The sequence below is a fragment of the Hoplias malabaricus genome, chromosome X1 (genome assembly GCF_029633855.1).
Source record: "Hoplias malabaricus isolate fHopMal1 chromosome X1, fHopMal1.hap1, whole genome shotgun sequence".
Lineage (NCBI taxonomy): Eukaryota > Metazoa > Chordata > Actinopteri > Characiformes > Erythrinidae > Hoplias > Hoplias malabaricus.
In genome coordinates, this window is record NC_089818.1 from 22,010,717 (window position 1) to 22,036,978 (window position 26,262).

The 26,262-nt window shown below is 41.7% G+C and overlaps 1 protein-coding gene across 3 annotated transcripts; it reads right to left on the reverse strand.

Moving 5' to 3' along the window:
• LOC136676089 (protein FAM227A-like) lies at window positions 1–26,262 on the reverse strand. Of its 3 annotated transcripts, none has more exons than XM_066652945.1 (17): window positions 25,937–26,262; window positions 9,800–9,935; window positions 9,275–9,357; window positions 9,132–9,159; window positions 8,730–8,788; window positions 8,390–8,530; window positions 7,479–7,577; window positions 7,020–7,124; window positions 5,739–5,865; window positions 5,121–5,225; window positions 4,659–4,738; window positions 3,914–3,998; window positions 3,527–3,612; window positions 2,682–2,839; window positions 2,253–2,405; window positions 334–406; window positions 1–137 (listed from the first exon to the last, which is right to left on the reverse strand). In XM_066652945.1, exons 2-17 carry the CDS (start codon window positions 9,918–9,920, stop codon window positions 66–68), a joined length of 1,575 nt encoding a protein of 524 aa, XP_066509042.1. In that variant the 5' UTR covers window positions 9,921–9,935; window positions 25,937–26,262; the 3' UTR covers window positions 1–65. The 3 variants fall into 3 exon arrangements, with proteins under 3 accessions (XP_066509042.1, XP_066509041.1, XP_066509043.1); XM_066652944.1 differs by having other exon boundaries at window positions 9,800–10,006; XM_066652946.1 differs by lacking the exon at window positions 8,390–8,530 and having other exon boundaries at window positions 9,800–10,006.

A 26,262-nucleotide genomic window follows, 5' to 3' on the forward strand; every position in this document is an offset into this window, starting at 1 on the left:
AAGTGCTGAGTTTATTGTGTGTGTGTGTGAGACAGAGAGAGAGAAAAAGAAAAAGACAAAAGTCTTTATTCAGTTGCACTCAACGTCATATGAAAAGCAAGCAGCTGTTCCGAGCGAGTTTTGTTCTCCTCTTCCCCCTGAGACACACACACACAGATGTTGACAGTAAAAGAAAACGTACAGTTCTCGTACCTAAGCATTTACATATAAATCTCTTTAGGGACTGGTCATTTGAGCGAAAGCCTCGCTGCAGTCCACTATGTAATAAACCTCGGCCCTTATTGACGTGAATGAATAAAATATACACAGATGCAAACTGAAAAGAAGGCTGACCTTGGCTGGCGGCACCAGCAGCTGGCAGAGTTTATGCACCACATTTTTCTGCGAGAGGATTTTCTTGTGTTTCCTGGGTAAAATGAGCAGAGAGTTAATGAGAATGCAGGAGCCATGCAAACCACAAACTGGGCATCAACTCTGAGCAGTTCTTTGTCTTCTTCCGAACCCTTTGAATGGTGAAAAATGCCCAGAGTCCTCACAGACAGCGGGAGTTGAATAAGACTACCCTTATAAACCGTTAATAAATGATATTAACATCTGTTTAACACTGGTTATTACTTAGGTTGTAAACCGTAATTCGTTAATAATCATTTAGATCACGTAAATAGTAACCTGCTGTTTTCTAAATAGTAAAAGTGTCAGATAACACTCATTTCACATGTTAATGTCCAAAAAAGACATTCTGTTGGTGGTTAAATGGTTAAACCTATTATCAAATGTGTGTAGAAGCTGACAGATGGAGAAGACAAAGTAAAGTAAGTATCCAGCCGAATCGGAGGTTTAACTGTGGGTTCACAATTTGGATTACGAATGATTTTAAGGTGTTTATAACATGATTAATTACCACTGATAAACATCTAGTTTTTAAACCATTTATAAACTCTGTGTAAAGAGAGCTATATTCAAAGTGGTACCATCTACAATTGGTTATTACTCGTATGAAACATAGGCATTAATATGGTCTTCCTTTAGGGCTGTGGATATCATCCTGCGGCACTTTAGTGAGGTCAGGGATTGAACCGGTGATGACTTTCCAATAACACAGACACAGAAAGGACCACTCCTGTTGTCCATAGGTTGTTTTAATGATGTTGGAGTCATAGGATTCTCTAGAAGGTGTGTGTGCACTGTAGGAGTAACACTTCTCTTCAGTGGAACAGTGGGCCAGATCCTAACCCATAAAACACAGGCCCGTTATTCCATTATTCCAGCCAGTGCTTGGTATTATCCATGCAGATTTTAGCATTGTTCTGCCATGGAAACCCAATCCATGCAGCATCTGACAAACTGAGGAAGTCTGGAACTCTTTAGTGAGGGCTGCAGCTGAGCACTTCACACTACAGCAATCAAGTGTCCCTTTCTGTAAGTTCGTATGGTCTGTCACTTCACGGCTGAGCTGCAGCTGCTCCAAGACTTTTACCTTTCACGATAAAAGCACTTAGAATTGACCGCGCAGCTCTAGCAGTGCAGAAACTTGATGAACTGGCCGTCTGAAAAGTGGCATATTTCTGGCGGCCACAGTGAAGTCACTGAACTTTTTTAGTACCACCATCTTACTGTCATTGCTTGTATATCTTACAGTTTGTCTTACAGTTGTTTAGTAGGTTCATGTTTTAATTTTTCCTCTGGGTGACTGTCTGTGAGGAGTGTGGTGTGTTCTCCCTGTGTCCGTGTGGGTTTCCTCCGGCTGACTGTCTGTGAGGAGTGTGGTGTGTTCTCCCTGTGTCTGCGTGGGTTTCCTCCAGGTGACTGTCTGTGAGGAGTGTGGTGTGTTCTCCCTGTGTCCGTGTGGGTTTCCTCCGGGTGACTGTCTGTGAGGAGTGTAGTGTGTTCTCCCTGTGTCTGCGTGGGTTTCCTCCAGGTGACTGTCTGTGAGGAGTGTGGTGTGTTCTCTCTGTGTCCGCGTGGGTTTCCTTCGGGTGCTCCCGTTTCCTCACACGCTCCAAAAACATACGTTGGTAGGTAGATTTGTGACTCAAGTGTCCGTAGGTGTGTGTCAGTGTGTGTTGCCCTGTGAAGGACTGGTGCCCCCTCCAGGGTGTGTTCCCGCCTTGCGCACAATGATTCCAGGTAGGCTCTGGACCCATCGCAACCCTGAACTGGATAAGCGGTTAATTTTTATATCGGACCAAACATAACAGACTACATAGTTAGTGTCCTCATCCAAGCGTGTTGAGCTCTGACATGGTTCTAACCTCAGAAGCTGAACTTGTTCTTCTACGAGCTTCTGACGCAGATTGGCAAGCTCCTTTGAATGCTGCCTCCAGAGAGAACACAGTGCCCTCTGCTGGCTGGAGGAACGCTGCTGCGCCTGCCTCAAAACATCATGATACGTCACTGAGTCTGCGGTGACGCCAAGTCAGTCAAGGAGGATCAAAAAGGTAAATTGTTGTAAACAAATATGTTGCAAAAACACAAAAGTTCCAGCTGTTTAAATACATAATGTTCAGTTATTATACAGTAATTACTATGTAAAACCACAGTGGGTCTGTTAGCTACCAGTGGAAATGGGCGGTTAGTGTTCTCCTCCAAGCGTGTACAGCTATCACTGATACTACACCGATGAGTACAGAGGTGAGTGTGTAAGGACGTAGGGGTACGTAGAGTGTACAGTGTAAGGATATTGAGGCAGTTTGTTGATCTGGGTTCTCTTCACCAGAAGGTCATGACCCACGTTCTGCTTCAGTCTGTGTGTGTTCACGTAGTGCTGAACCAGAGGAGAATTCCCCCACACGTTAAACACACACTGCTTCAGCTCCACACTCTCATACACTGCATGAGACTTCCAAAGAAACAGAGAGAAACATTTCCTGACACTGAATCAGATTATAGTGAGTAATCACAGCATAATAAAGTGAGTACAGAGAGTTCAGAGTATAGTGAAAAGGTATAGAGTGACTTTATAATAGAGTACAGAATGAGTGTACACCAAAAATCACATGGCAATTAGAGCATAGTAAAGTGAAAACAGTGTAAATAGAGAACAGTGAAAAGAGTACAGAGTTATTAGGATGAAACTGAATATAGTACACTGAAGAATATTGAGTAATTGAAGCATAATACAGTGAATATAGATTAACTGGAGCATAGTGAGATGAGTATAGATTAAATAAAGTATAGTAAGATGAGAATAGAGTGAAAATAATACATTTAGAATATAATAAATAGAGTATTTAGAGCATAGTACAATGAATATAGAATGAATAGAGAAAAGGATGATTAATATAGGCTTCTTAGAGTAAATTCTTTAAGTATTTTAGTTATTTAAGTGTTGAGTATTTTAAATTGTGTACACAGTAGAGTATAGAATAAATAGGATATAATATAGATTATCATGTACAGTAAAGTTAATATAAAGTAATTAGAGTGTATTAAATGACTATAACAGCTCTTGTCTTAAACTGTAATGTGATATCACTGTTTTTTATTTATTTTAAAAGTTATGAAGTCTAACCCTAACCCTACTGACCTCTCTTACTGATGTGTAGACGGCCGGGTCAGGAGGACATTTTAGGTTTAGGCGGTCAGTAATGTGTCCTGAATCATCTTTGTCCACTGAATAACACACACACACATACACACACATGCAAAAGTCAAGTAATACACAGTCGAATAAGAAGGAATTTTAGTTTACTTCATCATTTGAACACAGCAGATGTTCTACACACTGTGTGAAAAGTTCATGATGAACGGACCAATAGAAATGCTCCAGACTTGTTTGGAATGGGAACTTTGTACACTGACTTCCATTGACAGGTTGCTTCCTTCTATAAAGTTATTATTTTGGAGATGTGTGTTTCTATGGACAGTGACAATAAATAAGAGAGAGAGAGAGCTTTTTAAAGTCCTCACTCACCCTGACTAATGATAGTGTGGCTTGTGAGAGCAGTGTAGTCTCTGGAGCAGATGACACTGGCCTGATTCACCACATCAACACATTTCTGAAACACAAACACAGAGAAGGAAATCTGCAAATGAAATGTCATCAAATCATATTTAATGCATTTCTGGAGCAAAAAATACAACCAACATCTATCAACAATCGAATTGGGAAGAGTGGAATAATAACAGCCTTGGAGCTATTTCAGTGTTGATGCTTTGGTTTTTTTAATGCTCTTGCATTTATAAACAACGGATACTGGAAGCCAGTGCTAACATTCCTCCTGCAGTGTTGCTATCAGTGTGTGAAGAGTGGGAGAAGAGGGTTGCATTGACAATCCAACACAACGGGCAGCACTTTGAACACATTTTATAAGTGGTCAGAAACTTGTAAATAACTCATGAACGAATAAAGTTACGTTAAAATAAAGAACACCATTGTTTTTCTTGTGAAATTCCCAATAAGTTTGATGTGTCACATGACCCTCTTTTGAAAAAACAAAAGTTGGATCCAAAATGGCCGACTTCAAAATGGCCGCCATGGTCACCACCCATCTTGAAAAGTTTTCCCCTCCTCCCATATACTAATGTGCCACAAACAGGAAGTTAATATCACCAAACATTCCCATTTTATTAAGGTGTATCCATATAAATGGCCCACCCTGTACATATATAGTGCATAACATACTCTTTTATAATATTTTTATTGTATTAATACTGACTGATGTCTCTGAGCCTATGGCTGTGAGGCTGTGTTGACTGGTGCTGGAAAACATACTGTCCAATAGAGTCAGAGAGGCACCTGTATACACACACACACACACATACACATAAATACACACTCAGGCGAAGTGAAATCTATGTTTACCAGCAAAGCAAGTGAAAACAGGAGAAAAATGTGAATAAATTGAAAAAAAGCTCTAAGCGGATTGAAACTCTCCTTCTCTAAAGAGGCTAATTTAAACTCTGATCCATCTGAAGCAGGCATTAAAGCTGAATGAGGCCCAGCAAGGCTATGGTATACATTACATCTCAGAGCAACAATAAGCAAATGGGATGAATGTGGGCGAGGAGATTTGAACGCTCAATAAAGATTAAGGATTAAAGAGCAGGAGGAGGGGGACTTTTCTGAGTCCCATTGTAGGGATTAGAGTCTTCTTTTTTTTCCAGAGGTAATGACCTACCACTCTCCTTCTGCTTTCTCTCTCTCTCCGAGACGCCACCAGACTCGTCTGGCTCCAGAGATTTAAAGTCCCACAATTTATGCACTTCAGGAACAGGAGAGATCCCTATTGACAGAGAGAGAGAGAGAGAGAGACATTTCCCTAATAGCGTCTTGGATCCACATACTTGTGGTCAGTACCTCAATAGTTTGCACAAGGACGATCCATTGTAGCGATTTCCCTGTGACATGGCTCACAGATCTAAGCCTGGTTTATTGCTTTAACCCTTTATACTGAACTCTTAAAAGGGCAACATCAGTCAGTAACTAAACAGCAGTAATGTGTGGCCAAGGTGGTCCCTGCCTCGTCACTGTGACAACATTCACAGCAAAGAAAAGAGAAAGAGAAGGTTGACATTTTTGTTACAAGTTGTTTTGCTTATTTCTCAAATTTAAGTATGCCCACTGCCTATAATACTCGAAAATAATTTGGTGTAAGTCCTTTCTTTTTCCAAATAATTGTGTCCCACAACTGAAAATTTGTTACTAAAGAATTATTAGCCGTTTAATATATTTGTTTAATTATCACTATATTAAATGCAGCCAGTTTAGGTTTTTAAAAAACTATGCTGCAGTCTACCTCCTGTCCACTGGTAGGCAGTAGAGCACACAGCAGTGAGGAAGTCCTGGGTGCGGATGCTGCAGGACTGGGGGAAACAACAGCAGAAACAGCAGTACAGCATCTGGCTCAGTGTGCTGGAGAAATCCTGAGAAAAAAACAAACAAATAAAATAACATTTTAATTCACTTTGTTTTGGCAGCGTCTACCTAATGTACATCTACAGTGTGAATATCAGGACACCCTTTTATTTCAGAAACAAAAGGGAATATGACATATCTGGGTACTCCAGTAGGTAATGGGCGAGAGGCCTATCTTTTAGGCTATGTTCAGAACATGGCCGCCATCTTGAAAGCTGCCATATTGGATCAGGGGTGTGTTTTTTTTTTCAGTAAGAAGTTGATCATGTAGCATATCAAAGTAGAACAGAATTGTCTCAGAAATTGATTGCCGCAATCAGATTTACAATATATCCTGTGGTTCAAAAGTTATCAACGCAGAAATGTTTGGTACAGGTAACTTAAGATGGAACTGACAAGAGAAGAGAGGATTGAGGTGATTCTGATGTCCAGTGAGGGTTACTCCAGTACCTCATGTTCTGGCAGTTAACCTCACCACTGACCATTAAAAATTGGCCTCGTCAGTGAACAGAAAGTCGAGTGAATGCGGGACCCTGTTGATGTTGGTGTAATGCCCAGGTGCAGAACTCGACACGTCTATAGGTGTCATCCTCTGAGAGTTTAGGCTGCACATATTGGAATGAAGAATCCGTACACATTCTGCTGCGAGACGTCGCATGCTGCGTGGTGGGCTTTTGGAAAGGCTGCCAAAACCATTATTGAGGTTTTTTCACTGGTAGTGGTCTTCGGATTACCACTGCATGGCTTGTCATCCACAGTCCTGGTTTCTCTGAAATTGGCGATGAGGGATGCAACAGTGCTGTGTGAAATCGGTGATCTTTCTGGGTGTCGTACAGAGAGAAACAGGACTAGAGGGTAATGAGTGTACATACAAGGTAGGTGTTCCTAATCCAGTGATCGTTCTGTATATGTGTATGTGTGTGTTTTAGGTGTGTGTATATATATATATATATATATATATATATATATATATATATATATATATAAATGGTTTTTTATCTGGCAATGAATTCTGAACATTTGTCTCCAGTTATTTGAACTGGTCTAAAGTAGGTTACGTTGCCCTGAGTAGGACATTACACCTGCATTTCCACCTTAGGAAATGTTGCTCATATCTTTAGACAGTGCAGAGTTAAAAGTGTGAGGCAGTAGCTGGGGCTACCCGCAGGAATCTGGTTCCACTGTGAGTGCAGAGGTTCTGGGTCAGAATCCTGATGTAATTCTCCGCAATCTGGCAAAACAGACGATCCTGAGTTTTCCTGTCGGGCTGAAAAACAAGGAGAGAGAGAGAGAGAGAGAGAGAGAGAGAGAGAGAGAGAGAGAGAGCAGTAAGCCAGAGAAGGAGAGAAATTGAGATTGACTGTCAGTCAAGATGATAATTTAGGCCTAAACAGTTGCCTCGAGTGACTGTGCAGCAAACTAAAGAGCAGGAAAACTGTCCCCTAGTGGCTCCCCCAAGGCCAGCTCCTGACAGGCAGCCGAGCAGAGGTTGGGGAAGATTTATTACCATATTGCTGATGCCCATCCAATCATTTCGGATCTGAAAAGCATAAAGTTTCCCACTTTTTTTTTTTATAAATAAGAACCTTGACCTGCTTTGTTTTCAACAAAGAAAACTCACCTGAAACTTCTGGAGGAAGAGCCACCAGAATGAATCAATGACAAAGTTCTCCATGGTGGGGGATGTGAGAAAGCTCTGGAAAGAGGCCTTCAGTTGGGGCTACAACACACAAATAACACAATGTACACTGTATGTCCAAATCGTTGTACACACATTCACAATTGTTCACACACACCTTCTATAGTCCCGACAATGGAACTACATATGGAGCAGTGGGATGAGTTGGAGTTGTGTTGTGATTTAGAACAAACCCTCCATCAGGCCCCGACCTCACTAAAGCTGTAGTGTCTGAATGCATTAGAGTAAGTATTAGTCTGTTTATCTTAGACGGCCTTTCTTGGTTTATGTCATATACCGTCGGTCTCGGTGAGCTAGGCTGGTGTTCACATTAAAACAATAATAGTATAATGCTGAGGGTACTGTGGTGTTCAGAGAAACCCAGATGGTGTGCACTGATGTGGAATGTAGGCTGTAGTGTGTATACTTTGGTAAACACAGTGGTTTTGATTATTTTCTGTGATCTGCAACACGATTTGGAACGAGCAGTGTGCAGTGGACCTAATGGAGAAAGCAATTATGGACTGATATTTATGATTGAAATGTTGCAGACCAAATAAAGAGGAGGAAAGGGGCTAATGAAGACTCTGAGGACAGTGATGATGAAGAGGGAGTTAGAACTGTATTGGCTGCATTATAAGGCCACAAGATAAAGTACAGTCTAGGTGTTTCTAATAAAGCAGCCAAGGAGATGTATCATGTAGATGTTTCTAATAAAGCGGCCAAGGAGATGTATCATGTAAAAGTTTCTAATAAAGTGGCCAGTGAAGCTAAGTACTGCGTGGATGGTTTTAATAAAGGGCCAGTGAAGCTAATTAAAGAGATGTATCAGTGGAACAGAAGACTGATTGTACCTTGTGCACTAGGTGGCGCTGTGCTTGCACTACTCTTGTGACAATAGTGTTATAAGAGGTGTTGTTGGGCAGAGGAGCAGGAATCTCCTTTAACAGAGGACACCGGTAAAACTCCGCCATCTTCTGCAACTCCTCATCTCTCTACACACACCCAGACGAGCAGAACACACGTAATACACACAGTATACACACACCCAGAGAGGTAGAGCACATCTGTAAAGTTGTAGCAGTTAGCAATTTCACACAGAGCCAAATTGCTGGTCATGGATTAAAACTAGTCATGTTCATATTTCCTCTTAATCCCTGTCCAGGACACTGGCCCCTGTACACTGGGTCTGACCTGTTCAGTGCTCTTGTTATTCTTCTGGGAGGTTGGCCTGGGTACCTTCTCTCTTACATCTGAAGTGAGATTACACACACACATACACACATAAAAAAAAGACAGACAGTTCCCACTGCTCGTAATGTCATATCGGTGCCTGACGTTTGCTTCTGTTTAGTTTAACACCTGCAGTTAATTTGTACAATGCCATGTGCCACTTGTGTAGACAGCTAGCCCTTAATTTACCCAATGAACAAGCGGCCCTCGTAACCACTGCCCCCACCTGACAGATTCGACACTGTCACACTTTATGCCATTTTTCAAAACACTGGACATTATCAGCGAGTCGAAAACATTGTCAAGCTCTTCTGCCAGTGCCAGAGCTACAGTGCTATGTCAAATACCACACCTCATACACACCATCATCAGCTGTGGACTCAGCATTGATCTGAAACACACAAACACACACAGAAATCATCTGTAAAATAAACAGTGACTTGACCGAGTAAACACTGAAAGATTAGAGATTAAAGCAGTATTGTCTTGAGTGTGTGTTAGCTTACTTGCGTGAGCTGGAAAGGCCTCTGCAGCAGGGGTAGATGGGAAATTGCCTCACACAGGGTCTCCATGGTGCCCACTAAACATGCTAACACACACTGTGTTGAGGAAACTAGCCACTAAAGGAGTCCACTCTCACACACAAACACACACACACAAACACTCAAAACATAATATATATGTGGAAAGACACCTTACGATTTTCCTACCCTACTCTAAAAGATACATAGTGCAGTTACAGCAATGCTGAGGCCGGATTAGCAAAGACAGAGGCACTGTTCTCCCTGTTACTGCTCAGTGAAACGTCATAGCAATTTTGAAGCTGAAGTTTTAAGATAAAAATACTACCTTTTGTTACTTTAAAATATAGAAAGGAAAGAGTGGCTCATCTGCCCATTCTAAGGTTCTACTCTGGTGTAGAGTAAACATGTGGACTTTTCTAGAATCCTTAATAACTTCAGAACAACTGGGTTAGAGACTCATGTCCACACACACTCCCTATTTCATCTCCCACTCCTGTGTAAGGATACTGACAGGTGCTTGTACTGACTCCCGGAGGCTCTCCCGTCTCCTGTGTTCACTTTCTGGGTTCTCTTTCACATCCACCTCATGCACCAGGATACGTACACATAGCCGGTTCACCTCCGCCATCACGGCCAGGAGCGACTCCAACCGAAACAGAACAAAAGCAGCATGCGCTTAATCCTTTAGACGCTACTCTGTGAGGGCCTTGACCACTGAAGAACAAGGTGAAGAGGGTTAAAGGGGGTTAACAATGTAGGCAGGGCAACAGTGACCAGTGTAAGTGTAGAACTACAAATACGGCCTGTGTGGTCAGTGGAGCAGGACGAGTGTAGAAACAGTAACCAAACTGTGGACACTTGCTCATCCATTACTTTTATTTTGAAATTATGTTGTATTAACAGGAAGTGTGCCCACCTTTGGAAGGCTTTTGGGCAGGTGTTGGAACGTTACGCAACACCATATTTGTTTATTTTATTTTTCTCCTGTTTGTTTGGGTCCTGACAATTATTTTTTATTTTTTTTAAGGGCTAAAAGAGTATCTTTAACAAGACCCCCCCCACCCTTCCCCAGCCCCACTCCAAATAATACACCTCCCTTAAGGAATCCTCACTTCTGAAACTCAAAACATCATCACACTACTGGCTTCCCATAGAACATTGCTGTGAGGATTTGACTACATTCCGAGGCGAGGTACTGGTGTTAGATAGATCATTCTGAACCACAAAACCCACTCCAGCTCATCCCAGAGGTCCAGAGAACACAGCTCCACGGCTACAGTCCTGAGCTTTCACGCCTCTCAAACCAACAGCTGAAAACCACTCAGCTGAAGAGGTGTCCACAGACTTTTGGACACATTGGGTACTGTGCCCCACGCTGTTCTTTCAGAAAGAGTAAGTGCAGTGTTTACACTTTAGATCTTACCACAGGCGCGTCCCCGACTCGCGCGCGTCCACGTTGTGAATTCTGGTTGCTGTGGTAACCGTGTGACGCGCGTCTCCAGGAACACTTCAAAAGAAGAGTTTCATTTTATAATATTAACATAATTATATATATTTATTTAATTAGAGGGATTCAGTTATGTATTTCTCTGTGGTGATCAACATATAATTACTTCTCAATGAGTTAATGTTAATGTGGTATTTATGATTCATAATTATAAATTATCTAACATCGGTACCTTAGGTTTACATGGCTGAATGCCTTCAAATCCTCACAGCAAAGTAGTGTGAAGCCTTCCCAGTGAAGTACATGTTAGTGCAGCTAAGGGGAACCCAACCTCATATTAATACACATTTTTTTTTTTTAATATTATTTAGAATTACAAAGGTGACCAAGACAAAAATAATAAATAAATAAATAAATAAATAAACAATCCACTGACACAGCCATAGGAAGGTGTTTTTGTCTCATTTAAGCCAAATCTTCTGGATTATTAAAGGTGAAATTGTGAAATACACAGCCCTGCCTTTAGGCCGCAGTGTTTAGCCTGTGTGTCAGTGTTGTTGTGTTTTGTCTTTTTTTTTCTGAATGCAGCAGGCATAAGTGACTCGTGTAATAGTTTTGCTGTGCACCCCAGTGCCCCAGGCTCCATTTTTCCCCCCGTACATATTCAATTTGCATTCTCTAATGCTCTTGTTTGCCTTCCAGACGCCTGGAGCTGTGTGTAAACACTCCCCTAGCTGAGCATATGCAAGCGACTACGAGCCACAGGTCGCGGATCAGTGTGTGTAACAGCCGTTTGGGTGGAGGAGGGCAAGAGCTTATAACCTCCTCAACACACCGAGACACACACAGATTTATACACACATACACATTGCTGTCTTTTCCCCAGCCCCCTTGACACACACACACACACACACACATTTCCACTAGGCCATCCATCAGGCCTCCAACAAGCTCCGAATCTTGGAAATGTGGGGCAAATGAAAAATCATTGACTAGGAAATTGGCAAGTAATAGGGTCCTGCTGCAATTTGATGAGGAGTCACACTGTACCTGAATGATGAGGGTAGTACAGGGACAGCAAGAGAAATTCTCCTCCCACACACATACTCTATCAACACACACATTTATGAAAACAAATCTGGGCGAACCAGATTGGAACGGTCCAATTTTTCCAATGCTGTTTACTCCCCACATGTCCAAAAAAGAGTCACTATTCCTATGAATGGAAAATCTGAACCTAAAGAACCTTTAAGAACTTTCCCACCAATGTCTTCTTTTGTTCCTGTACTTGACCCAACATACTGTATAAAGTAAAGGAAAACAAAGGGAACTGTCTTTGTTTAATGGCCTTATGTTGTTTGACGTGTTAAGCTACAACACACATGAGACAAGTTGAATCTAATCATTCATTCATTTCCTGTAACCACTTTATCCTGTTGAGGGCGAGTTTCTGGACTCTGGGAGAAAACCCATGCAGACACAGGGAGAATGTACCAAGTTTCTAACCGACAGTGAACTGAAGTGAGGGTTGAACAAAAAATCAAGGTTTGAAATAGAACCACTGCCTGAGGAACTGTATTTTAAAGTGTGTTATAAATTCTAGCTTCATTGTAGATATTCACATCAATTCAATCCCAAAGATGGATGGAAATGGAGGGCTGATGGTATTAACTTCATAATTGAAGCCTAAATAATCTCTTAATCGAGTGAATCAGGAATGTTAGCCATTTCTTGGTTTTAAATAGTCACCCTTACAAAATAAGACTGTTATTTTAACTAAAAAAATGTTGATTTAAAAATTATTTGAATCAAAATACAGCCAATGTAATATGTATCTACAGGCACCACAGAGGAATATGAATCAAAATGTTTAAAAACATTCATTCATTCATTATCTGTAACCGCTTACCCAGTTCAGGGTCGCGGGGGGTCCAGAGCCTACCTGGAATCATTGGGCGCAAGGTGGGAATACACCCTGGAGGGGGCGCCAGTCCTTCACAGGGCAACACAGACACACATTCACACCTACGGACACTTTTGAGTCGCCAATCCACCTACCAATGCGTGTTTTTGGACTGTGGGAGGAAACCGGAGCACCCGGAGGAAACCCACGCAGACACAGAGAACACATCACACTCCTCACAGACAGTCACCCGGAGGAAACCCACGCAGACACAGAGAAAACACACCACACTCCTCACAGACAGTCACCCGGAGGAAACCCACGCAGACACAGAGAGAACACACCACACTCCTCACAGACAGTCACCCGGAGGAAACCCACGCAGACACAGGGAGAACACACCACACTCCTCACAGACAGTCACCCCGAGCGGGAATTGAACCCACAACTTCCAGGTCCCTGGAGCTGTGTTACTGCGACACTACCTGCTGCGCCATCGTGCTGCCCTTGTTTAAAAACATATTATTAATATCCTCAATTTTAGAATGACTGGAAGAGAAAATGTCAGTAGCGTATGTCTTTAACTCACCTGAATTTATTATTTTAGAGGTGTCTAAGGTATTCATGCTTAATTGGATATTTTGACAATATTTTGGCCACATTTTTTGGTCCAAAAGCTTTTCCAGTCAGAACCACTGGACCTCTGTGTTCTGGAATAAGCCCAAACACATTTCAGCTGGCAGTGATTAGCACAGTTTCAGGGTTTAGCTTCAGACAAAAGAACTCCTCTAGCTTGATTATAATGACATTTTTTTCACCTTGGATCAAATCCTGCCAGAGAATGAATTCAAGACCTTTCATTTTTTAATATTTCAAACGTGGTGTAGAAGATAGTCAAAAATTTATTCATGAATGGATGATATACATTCTCCAGGCATCACTCAAAATGGCCGCCAGAGCTGTTCTAATCCCAAAGCACATAAGAAGGCCTAAAAGGTTTCGCTGGTACAGCGTTAGGCACTGACATTTTACTGTTGAGTTTCTGTCTCCAGGCATCGATTAACATACAGATTATGTTATTGCAAATGGGTGTGTTTACTGATATGAAGCTAACCTAGCCCTTTGTGTGTGTTTGTGTGTGTGTGTGTGTGTGTAGTACTTCTGTGTTAAGTCATCGGTAAAGATCTCTTTCATCAAAAGGTCACTCTGGTACTTATCTGCTTGGCTGTACACTCTGTTTATGTGTCACTACTTGATGATAATATTTTCTTGTTTGGTCCGGGTCCAGCTTTGCTACTGTCAGGCTAATGTTTCTTTCTGGATGAGGTGTAGGCTTGTTATTACAGGGACCAGCTTTGAGTGTCCACCATTATGATGTACATAGAATTGGCCAGATCAAAGAGCTAGCAGGAATTATCATCAAGTTTAGCATCCGTTAGCATAATAATGGAAAAAAGCTTTTATTTGTGCCATGTAGGGTTTCAAGGTTCCTGTTTTCTGAGTTCTGTTGACTAGTGTTTGGTTACTCTAAAGCTGCTAATACTCTAAAGGTGCAAACCACAATAACTAGCATGTATTGTGTTTTGGAGGGTTTATTTTAAACATGCCGGGTGGCCACATAAATCAGCACCAGTTTAATTCATCTAGTGTCCTACACACAATGCCAGGTCATAAAGGCCTGAATTTGCACTTGCTAGTATGCATACAACATATGGCAATGATAATTCCAAAGATTTCATTGCTACATGTCTATCTCTTTAATTCTAATGACTGATGTTAGCATGTTAAAGTGGAATGCTAATATCAGAAACGCTAATGTCGCTAGCACAGAATGAAAGCCTATATCTAGCTAATCGGTGGATAGTAAATTGTTATGGTTTTAAAAGATTAATTAAAACTGAAGGTATGTTTTGGGTCATGGCACCATGCAATTTCCATTCATTATAAGCAGCACTTAGGGTAATAATAGCTTTATTTATTCAAAATTATTTTTCTATTTTTTTTAATTTTCTTAATTTTGGGTCAGGGGCGGCACGGTGGCGCAGCAGGTAGTGTCGCAGTCACACAGCTCCAGGGGCCTGGAGGTTGTGGGTTCAATTCCCGCTCCGGGTGACTGTCTGTGAGGAGTTGGTGTGTTCTCCCCGTGTCCGCGTGGGTTTCCTCCGGGTGCTCCGGTTTCCTCCCACAGTCCAAAAAACACACGTTGCAGGTGGATTGGCGACTCGAAAGTGTCCGTAGGTGTGAGTGTGTGAGTGAATGTGTGTGTGTCTGTGTTGCCCTGTGAAGGACTGGCGCCCCCTCCAGGGTGTGTTCCCGCCTTGCGCCCGATGATTCCAGGTAGACTCTGGACCCCCCGCGACCCTAAATTGGATAAGCGGTTACAGATAATGGATGGATGGATGGAATTTTGGGTCAGATTTTGCGGTTTTGATGTTTGCTGATGTATCACAGGAAACATCCTATGCTTTTACATTTTTCAGAATTATATTTTTACAATGGTTATCACTTTCAACAACAGTGGCTAAATGTAGGGTATATTAAATATTACAAATTGTGAACAAAATCACATTTTCAGTAAATGTATTTGGTGACCAGCAGCCTACCAACACACAAATTATGAAACAAAAATCACCAATTTTTCTCTTTGTGTGCCGCCTAAGTCAGAAAGTGTTTTTGATTTTGTGTTGCGTCTTACACAGAGTGCAGACTTTAGAAAGGTTCCGCCTCCTCGTCTGATTCTCTCCAATCACAGCGCTGGACCTGAGGGAAACTGACTAAAATCCAGAGTTTCTGCTCTTCAGTCCTTAATCCTGACCTCTCGCACTGAGCTGAGAGGTGGCTCATTCTCATTTGAAGGAACAGGTGCTGAAACCAGGGCTGTTTAAAGAGGGGGGAGAAAGCTGATGTGGTGTTTGATCCTTGTGGTATTTGGACCCCAGAACTGTGTTTACTTCTGGAAACAGGGTAAAATATGTCTCACACACTCACTCATAGTTAGGGATGGCTCAAGGAGGAGTGCTACTGTGGTTTGCATCAGTGACACTATGTCCCTGTTTTCATTTTGGTTGTAAGAATGTGATTTTTTTTCATATGTATACGAAGTTATTTTCCTTACGGACTTGAATATTACTGTTTCTGTTTATTTAATCATCAGTTCTACTGAAGAAGCAGCTCTCTCACTTCTCTACGAGACCAGTAGGAGATAACAGGTAGAGAGCTGTGGAGGAGTTGAAGGGCAGTGCAGAAAGAAGGCATGTGAGAAGTGGAACTGGAAGCTAACCAAGTGTAGAACAAGTTTGAATTGATCTAAGTCAGAGTTCAGGACTCTTCTCCCACAGGTTTCTTTTTTTATTTCATGGTCTTGAGTTTTTTTTTTAATATGGGCCTCTGGTGATTCTAAAAGACTTCAGACCTCAGGGCAACTCTAGAAGAGATCAGAGGTTTGCTCAAGACTCCTTAGCGTGACATGCCATAGTCAACACTCTCTCCTAGTGCCAAAAATAGTACCCATTTTTCTAAATATAATTATTTTTTATTTTATTCATTTTTTAAAAATGCATTTGCTCCTGGGGTCTCTTTTTAACAATCCTCCCTCGTCTCTTTTTTCCTCACTCTCCTCCTTCCACTCTTCTTTCTTGCTCACTCTCATCCAGTTAAGCTATAAGTCAAGAGTTCAGGCTTCTTCTCCCATGGGGGTTTTCACGGAGTTGCCTTTTTCGCACGGGACTCTGGGGCAGAAGCAGGGTTTCTAGGGCACACTTCCAAGCGATCAGAGGTCGGCTCAGGGTTATTTAGCGTGAATGGCTATAGGCTGTAAGTCCAACAACAGTCCAACAAAAGTCCCAGCCTTGCCCAACAGGTGCCCATTTCCACTTTGTATCTTTATTTATTTGCAGTTCTGGTGATACTCCTGGAGTATCACGACCCGAGATGTTTGTGCGTAGAAAGCAGGGGCACGTTACCAGGGTAACCACATGGAACACGGGTAACCTAATGCCTCAGCTAATAGAAAATCCATTATAGCTCGTCGCATGAGGCCAAACGTTTAGCCGCGTGGTTTTTCTTGGCCCATGCTTTGCCCAAACCAAAAGGCCAATTACCTTTCTAAAGGCCTGTATTTGCAACCCACTCACCGGCAGAACACTTAAATGAAGCATCTGCTTTCTCTCTCTCTCTCTCCTCTCCATCACTCTCCTCTGCCTCTCTCACTTCTGTTCCCGGTTCCTCACAGGTCCCTCTCTCCACTTTAATGATGCTGTAATTGGGCATTATTCTCTGAGCTCAGGCAGGTAATGGAACAGCTCTATGCAGCGAGAGCAGTCTCGCACAGAGATGATTTGTTTGTCTAAACGCTCCGTTCCTCCTCTCACCCCGAGTCAATGAGAGCATCGGCAGGAACAGCACGACCAATGGTCTCTCGCCGTGCCCTTCTCTCACTCCCCACTTTTTTCTCTATCTCTCATTCTACATTTGTTCTTACGTTTTCTTTATCTCACTCGTGTCTTGTATATGTTTCTTTTTCTTTTTGACATTTATTCTCTCTCTCTCTCTCTCTCTCTTTCTCTCTCTCTCTCTCTCTCTCTCAGAATTACCGTTGTCTAAACTTGAGCACTGGTGAATGCCTTGAGTGAGCTCTGTATTCTCATCAGTGATTTAATGCATTTATTCATTTATTTATACATGTGATTATGTTGAAACAGGTCATTTTAGCCTATGAGGTTACAGCAGTATTGTATAATATTTGTTTAAAATTTTGGAGTCTGTCTGAGGGTTGTTTGGGCCTAACCCATGCTGCACTTGAAGGGGACATTGTCTACCCTTTTCTGGGATCTTTATAAAATATCTGTGACCTACTTTGGTCACAATAACACAGCAGTGTTTACCCCCTGTTCTTTTAAATGAGAATGAGCCACAGCCACAGAGCCCAGGAGTGAGGAGCAGAACCTTTGGTTTTTAGTGACTTTGCTCTGTTCTCTTTCTTTGCTATTCTAATTTCCCCTACGTTTAAGCAGTACTCTTATTTGTCATGCTCTAACAGCACTGCTGTGTCTGATCCACTCATACCAGCACAACAGTGTGACTGCAGTGCTAAGAATGGTCCACCACCAAAATCATTTCACTCCACAGGACCCAGGCCCGACAACAGCTTTTACACTTGACCAAACGTACTGAATCCACACAGAAAAGTGGACCTGGGTCTAGAAAAATGTCTAGTGTGAAAATGCTGGCTGAGCCACGGCCGACAAATGGCATCTGGATGTGTTTGGATTGTGGAGAGACCTCAGAACGGTGAAAAGCATGACAAGAGACGTGGATATTGCCCTATTCCTGCTCCATGGGGGGTTACACTGACTTATGTTTGCTGTTACATTAACTTTACTCGAGGTGGAAGATGCTCCAATTACAAAACACAAACAGGAAAACAAACAGGAGGGGGGAGTTTGTTTTGCTGTGATAGCAGTAGTTCTCCAGAATTGCCAACGTTGCCTTTAGGAAAGCAGATATCTGCTGTTAAGATGTTATCACTTTTGTTCAAAATTCAGGGCAACTGTCTGCTGGCCTATACACCCTCCACTCACACTTATTTTTGGGAGGTTGGAGGAGTTTACAAAACTAATGAGAAATTGGAGCTCATAAAGCTACGCAAATGCAGAGTCAGTTATTAATTTCTGTGTGTGAATGTTCATACTGTTAGAAGAGTCTGGAGGAAGCCCTTTTTGGTCCACAAATAAAGTTAATGTTAGTGTGATGTTTACATGGAGTTTGCTGTTTTCAATTTGTCAAGTTTTGATTAGCTTCCACAATAGTTCAATGCTTTATATCCACTCTAAAATGATACGTTGCTAAATGTTTCCATTAGACTTATTAGAAACAATTATTTTATCATTAGAACACTCTAACTTTAAGCTTGTCTAAGTTTTGCTTACACTTTATTGTTTACAGCTGCTGTGCAATGTATTTTTGAGTGGAGCTCATATACGTCGTATGGAGAATAAATAGGAACACAGGAGGCAAAACACTAATGCTAATAGTTTTATATAATACAAAGCTCAATACAGAAGTCTGTATGAATGTATATTCATGTTTGTCTAACCTGGCAACTGTTCCTATGCAATGCTTTTTTGGGCAGAACATGGATAGGTCAATGAAGATGGAAACAAAGTGAAAACATGTCCAAATAACAGTGCTATATATCTCATGGACTGCAGAGCTAAACCCAGGCATTGTGTTTTTAGGAAACATAAGCTTGTCTAACCTAGCAACAGTTGCTAAGAATGACCACATTTATGGGCAGAGCATGGATAGGTCAAACAATACAGAAAACAATGGTAAGGATATAATTAAACAGGGCTAGTGATTTGTGCTGCTGTGTAAAACCTGAAGGTCAGTTTAGGTATTTATTTCCTGAAGTGAAGTTTGTCTAACCTGGCAACAGTTGCTATGGAATGCGTTTGCATATATCAGAGAAGTTGTATATATTAATGGAGTTGTATATATCAAAGAACCTGGAAAAGAAAACAGTGCTAAAAGTGCTGTGAACTATAGAACTCAAACTGGAAGTCAGTAATTGCTTTTTAGGAAATGTAAGTTTGTCTAACCTGCCAACAGTTGCTATGGAAATGTATTTTGGGCAGAGCATGGACAAGATAATGATTACAAGAAATCATTGTAAAAGAGATCACAGAACAAGGCAATTTTTTTTCCTTCAGAGATCAGTAAATCATTGGGTTCTGAGAAATTTTTTGATGTTGTGAAGTTTGTCTAACCTAGCAACAGTTGCTATGGAATTGATTTTAGGGTTGAGCTTGATGTGTCAAAGAATATGGTGTAAAAACAGGAAAGATTAGATCATAAAATAGTGCTACAAATGTCCTGTACTCTGGATCTTAAACTGATTTTTAGGCAACAGACATTTGTCTAACCTCGCTGCAGTTGCTATGGATGGCTTGTAGGTGTGGAGTTTGGATATATCAAAGAATATGAGGTTTAGGGGAAAAAAGGAATCCACAAAACAGTGTAAGAGGTTTTCTGTTCTGCAGAATCGTTCTCAGTGTAGTCTACTAATTTGTCTAACCTAGCAACAGTTACTATGGAACACATTTTTCTATGGGGCTTGGATATGTCAAAGAATATGGATAAAATAAGAACATAGGAGATGACCAAACAGTGCTAGGAGTGTTCTGAACCGCCGAGCTCAACCTGGAGGTCAGTAATTGCCTTTTCTCCAACAGTTTATTGTGCTGCTATTACTTTTCCAGTAGTGGAGGAGAGGGTGAGGTTTCATTACTACGACACTAGATAAGAGTGTGTTTGATCTAATAACCCAGGAAATCCACTGAGACAGATATGGCTGTCCACTCCTTATACCACTGAACAAGTACACACACACATTCTTTTGGTATCTGATGTCCAAAGTATATGGTCAGGTGTCAAAATACACCAGCACTTGTCCTGATGCATGAAATACCTTCAGTCAGAGGCACTTAGCATTTATGCCTGTTATTTTCTCATTGTGGAGCAATGCACTGCCTCATCACAGCCTCGTTTTGGTGAATGAAACTTTAATTAATCCTGAAAAATGGTTAAAGGCTTTAATTATAAAAGTTTAATGCTCTTAATTTTAGTGCATGCATTATTAATTACGCCTCTATCACCTCACTGACAAATGCGCTCATCCATCTCTTCTTTTCTCTCTCCACAAGGAATAAAATAAAAAGCTTTAAGGGAAAAAGCGTCAGCGAAAGTGTGTGTGTGTGTGTGTGTACAATACATGGCCAACTGTTTTAGACACCGTCTTATCCATCATTTCTTGTGAAATTAAGGGGGTTAATTGGAGGAATCGGTCCCTCTTTGCTATAGCATCTTTCTTACTCTTTTAGGATCATTTTGGTGAGAATTTGATGCCACAAGCTCTGGTACTGACATCAGATGATTATTTTTGCAGCACGTCAAGCCAGCTCATAATTAATGTTTTGAATAGTGCACAATTCTGGATTATTCTAGAGAAAAAAGGATTAAAAGCCCAATGTTGGCAGGATTTATAACCTCTAACACCCAACACTCAGATTCACTTTGTGTGAATGTGAAAATGCAGATTTAAACATTAAACAGACCCAAGAGTGAAGACATTAGAGAGCTGAGCAAAAAAGAAAAACAAAATTAGAGCAGAGAAATAAAAGAAACAATCAAAGGCTTTGAAAATGACAGCAGTAAGTAAGAAAACAGAGTAAAAACATCAAAACAACAGCAGAGAAATGAGCAAAAATAAGAAAAACTAGAGCTAAGAAATGGTGAAAACAAGCTATTGTACATTGTACATTGCTCCTGCTGCGCACTCAGGGTGGAGTTAGTGGTGGCTCATTTTCAGAAAAAAAAAATAAAGCATGTTACAGATTTTTCATTAAGAGTCCAGGGAACTGTATTAAAGGAGGAAACATATGTCACCTTTAAACTAACTACATTTACTAAATACGAAGTGTATCAAAAATGTTTTAGACGTGAAGAGTTTAGACGTGTAAGGCTTTCACTTCAACTGAAAGTTTTTTCTGCCTTGTTCAGTCTCTCGAGCAGAAAGAGGAGAGGAGGAATCAGCTCACTCAGGCAGATGGAGTTAATGGCGTTTTCATGAACGTGGGGGGAAAGGTGGTCTTCCTCCTGCTGTGACCTGTCTGCCTCTCTGCTCAGCTCTGAGCTCACAAACACAAGACACAGGATAATGACTCATTAATCAGCTAATAGCTATTCAATAAACACAGCTCATCCTGACCTCTTATGGGGCGCAGGGACAACAGCAGCAGGGAGATCAGCAGGAGGGGGCTTGTAATTGTGAAGCCATGACTTCAGCTTACTCACACCTCCCCAGCCCCACTCTACAGAACTGGAAGGTTTGGAAAACCTGTTTTTCCAAAGTTTTTCCTAAAATCAAGGTTATTAATAGGTACTTTGTTCCCCTTTGCTACCCTTATCATCCTGTACTCCTCACAGGAGGGCTTTATGATTGATACTGGAACACTGCTGTGAGTATTTCTTGCATTCAGCCACACAAAAATTAATGAGGTCAGAAATTATTTGAATGATTAGTTCTGTTCCAAAAATGATTTCAACTTTAGAGTGAAATGATGCGGGTTTATTGTGGGAAGACAATATTGTGCAAAAGAGAGGAGGCTGTACCCTCTTGGGCCGCCTCTAGACTGGATACAAGATGACATATGTCTGGCCACGGAGGCATACAGTGAGCAAGTAAGTATGAATGTGAATGTATGTAATTGAGTGAGTGATTGAGACAAGTATATGAGTGAGTGAGTTAGATACAAGCCATCACTCCAGAGAATGGTGGAATCTTTATACACTTAGCATTACGCATATTAACCTTAAGCTCATGTGCAGCTGATTCCGAGCTTCCATTCCCCTGACAGTGCTTATCCATTGTGATTATAGCATTGTTATATGTGAATTTAAATCTGGATGACTAATATTTCTCAGTTCTTAGATGCATGCTTTGTGTTGATTATAGGATTGTTCCTCCTACATTGGCTGGTCTTTATGTTTTATTCAAGCATTATTTCATAAAACAAAAGAGCAACATTATCTTCCAGCCCAGGGATTGTTTGCCAAGATGTGATATTTTGCAAAGTACATGACGCTTTTATGTGTTATGGCTTAATTATGTTCTGACCGAAAAAAAAACTTGTTTTCAGACAGCAAAATGAACATTTAGGCCAGTGACCTGTGGCTGCTGAGTTTGACGCTTATTTCTTCCACTTGGCATTTTCAGAGCGTTCCACCTGAACAGGTTCGACTGACACCGTAACATTAGGGTACGGTCACTGCAACAGTTTTCAACTTCTAACACTGGTGTCTGTCTGTCTGTTTGTCTGTCTGTTTTAGTTTTCTTCCTACCAGTTTTACACAGAGATGGGAATAAAATGGACCAAATAAAATTGACCTACACCAAACTTGAGAAGGCAAAATAAAATGATTAAGTTTGTAGGTTACATTTCAACTGTGACCCATTCCAGTACGAATATGTGAACATAACAGCAATAAAAAGAGCATCCACGACAAATCACAGCTCAAGACTTTGTGCCAATCTTGAGAAAATTGTCAAGAACTTCTAAAAGAACATGTTTTTAGAACAAAAAAGCAAAGACTGTAGTTACCACCTACCAGACATAATACTGTGGAAGATTCCGGAATCCAGAGAAAGGTTCAAAAGCCAATATCTTTCATGGCATAGGTGTGAGAGCTGCCACTGATGTGGAAGTTTACACTGGGATTTTAGTGAGGAATATGCTGCCATTAAGGGTGACTTCTTTTCCTAGGAAGTCCATGGTTTTTTCAGCAAGACAATGCCAGGCTTAATTCTGCACGTGCTGCAACAGAGTGTGTGCTTGAGCGGCCTGCCTACCATCCAGATCTGTCTCCTATGGTGCATGCATGAAGGGCAGAACCAAGCAATGATGGACAGCTGGAAGGAGAGTTGAACAGCTGAACAAGCATCATCAAGGCTTGCATCAATTACTTTTTGTCAGTGAACACATTAGAAATGTTTTCTTTGCAATTTTGTGTGTGGACATATGAGGATTGTGTGGTGGTGAGCATCTGTTGAAACATGCAAGAAGAATAGTATTTTATAACAAATCTCTTCAGCTCCTCTTTCTGATTGTCGGCCTTTGGCGGTGACAAAGAGTCATGTAGACATCTCAACAGTGGCTGTGTTTTTAAATCACTCCGTTGTCTGTGCATCTCTTTGATCTGTATGTTCAGTGGCATTTGGCAGCTGTATGATGTGTAGCGCTTTAGCCCAGGGCTCTTTTCCGTTGAGTGTGTGTCAGCTGTAGGCGTCATGAAACACACTGAGGACTGAAGTACACACACAGTCTCTCAGTCTCTCTGCTGCCAGAGGGGCTAGCAGTCAAAGCGCCCTGCCATAAACACTAGATTTGAGGATTCGCTTCTAATGTGTAGCCTATTGTTGTACTGAGAAACAGAGCAGTGTGCTGTGTGTTGGGATACAGAGCTCCGGGGTTGAGTTTAGTGTAATACACGTGTGAGGTGTATTTGAATCTTTGACGAACATTACATTATTATTTATTAGATTTACTATTAAAGTGCATTATTATTTTTATTATTATGAGGGCAGTACATGTGTCTCTGTCACATAGCTTCAGGGTCCTAGCGTTGTTGGTTAAACCCCCACTTGGGTCTCTGTCTGTAAGGAATTTAGTGTGTTCTCCCTGTATCTGTGTAGGTTTCTTCCAGCTGTTCCTGTATCTTTGCACATACCAAACAACACATCGGTAGTTGGATTGTCGGTGTGGAAGCCACACTGGGTTCCTGCCTTGCTCTCTGCTCATATGGGAAGGCTTTTCAATGTTGGGAGACTACTGTAAGGATGTAGTTCTTGTTGTCATACCCAAGAGTAGTAGTCATAAACGGTACACAGCCTAAGTTTCTCAGTCCGGCCTGGCTTAAGTACGCTCAAACACAGCTGAGAAAAGGCATCTAGAGATATATGGAAGGTGGAGAGACCTCCACCTCCATGAAAAGAAATGTGAAAGTTACATTTCTATGCTAATTCAAGAAGGGAATAAAACCTAACAGACAAGTTCAGTTTCAGCCACGTACAAGCTATGGTTGGTTTCTTACACAAACATATAATTCCCCCTTAAAAGGCAGTTCTGACAGCTTCTGAATGAGCACAAACAGGAGTGTGTGTTTGTTTTGCTGTGCAAACAGTAGGCCTCACGTACCGTCTATGCTGCCATGAAGCCCCTCTAGGTGAAGCATTAGGGAACTCAATCTTAGACTTGTGTCTTGACTTGCTGCAGGGTCCCACTACTCCACAGTCCATTACAGGAGGCTTAATAACCCCCCAGACAACACTTTACATTGGGAATCGTGACCTTAGACTCATGTGACTGCTGCAGAGTGTCCTTTTCTATAGACAGTCCTTGTTTATGGAGATTATACAAGCCGTTTGTGGGCAGTTGACAATAAAGTAGCTGACTTGACCTATTAGAAGGTGTGTCTGGGTACATTTGAGTGTAGCCTGTAATATGTTGATGTGTAGTAGATATTGAGTGTTTGAAGGATTGTATTTTTATTCAGGTCTGAACAGGGGCAGCTATGGATCCACAGGGGTCCCAGAAGACAAATGAATACATGATGTAGCACTACATAATAGTGGAGCTCCTGTCCCCAAGGGCTAGTGTTTGTGTGTGTGTGTGTTCACATGCCTATACATGGGTGTATTATTGAGTAAGACATTTTACTTTCACACTCCCTTTCCGAGCACACATGTCCACTTTTCATTTGCTGCATACACCTCCCACTGTTTTGTGTTAATGTCCTTTCTTTTATTCACCCACTGCTTTTGTTCTGTTTAATGTACACTATGTGTGGTCATGCAGTAATGCTGGGATATAATTTGTGTTTGGGATAACAACTGTGGTGGACGCCTCACAAAATCCAACCTTCCAAACAAACCAAAATAAACTAATATATGAAACCAAACGAGTGCGGCACAGTGGAGCAGCAGCTAGTGTCGCTGTCACACAGCTCCAGGGACCTGGAGGTTGTGGGTTCGATTCCTGCTCCGGGTGACTGTCTGTGAGGAGTGTGGTGTGTTCTCCCTGTGTCTGCGTGGGTTTCCTCCGGGTGACTGTCTGTGAGGAGTGTGGTGTGTTCTCCCTGTGTCTGCGTGGGTTTCCTCTGGGTGACTGTCTGTGAGGAGTGTGGTGTGTTCTCCTTGTGTCTGTATGGGTTTCCTCCGGGTGCTCCGGTTTCCTCCCACAGTCCAAAAACACACGTTGGTAGGTTGATTGGTGACTCTAAAGTAACCGTAGGTGTGAATGTGTGTCTGTGTTGCCCTGTGAAGGACTGGCACCCCCTCCAGGGTGTGTTCCCACCTTGTGTCCAATGATTCCAGGTAGGCTCTGGACCCACCGCGACCCTGAACTGGATAAGGGTTACAGATAATGGATGGATGGATGGATGGATGGATAAAACCAAACAAGAAAATAAATATATTAGCAAATAAACAGATCGGCACTGCACTCAGTATCCATTTTATCAACTCCACTGACCAATTAAGTGCACTTTGTAGTTCTACAATTACAGATTGTAGTCCATCTGTTGCTCTGCATACTGTCTTTGCCTATTTTCACCCTGTTCTTCAATTGTCAGGAACCCCACAGGACCACCACAGAGTACACTTTTGTGTGTGTGCGTTGTGCTGGTACGAGTAGATCAGACACAGTAGTGCTGTGTCCACTCACTGAAACACTCCTACCTCGTTGGTCCACCTTGTAGATGTCAAGTCAGAGACTCATCTGTGTGGCGGTCGTCCTCTAGTCCTTCGTCAATGAACACAGAACGTTGTTGGCAGGATAGTTTTGGTCGGTGGACTATTCTCAGTTCAGCAGTGACACTGAGGGGTTTAAAAAATCCAGCAGCACTATGAATACGCAGAGTAAATTAGATATTGTACATGTTTCCAGGACGAAACAGTGTGAGTTACAATCCTTTGCAGTTTGTTAACAGACTGTGAGACCTGTCGTGTGCTGTGAATCCAGGATGATTTCTGTAATACAGAGTTAGTCATAAGGAGAGCCTCCA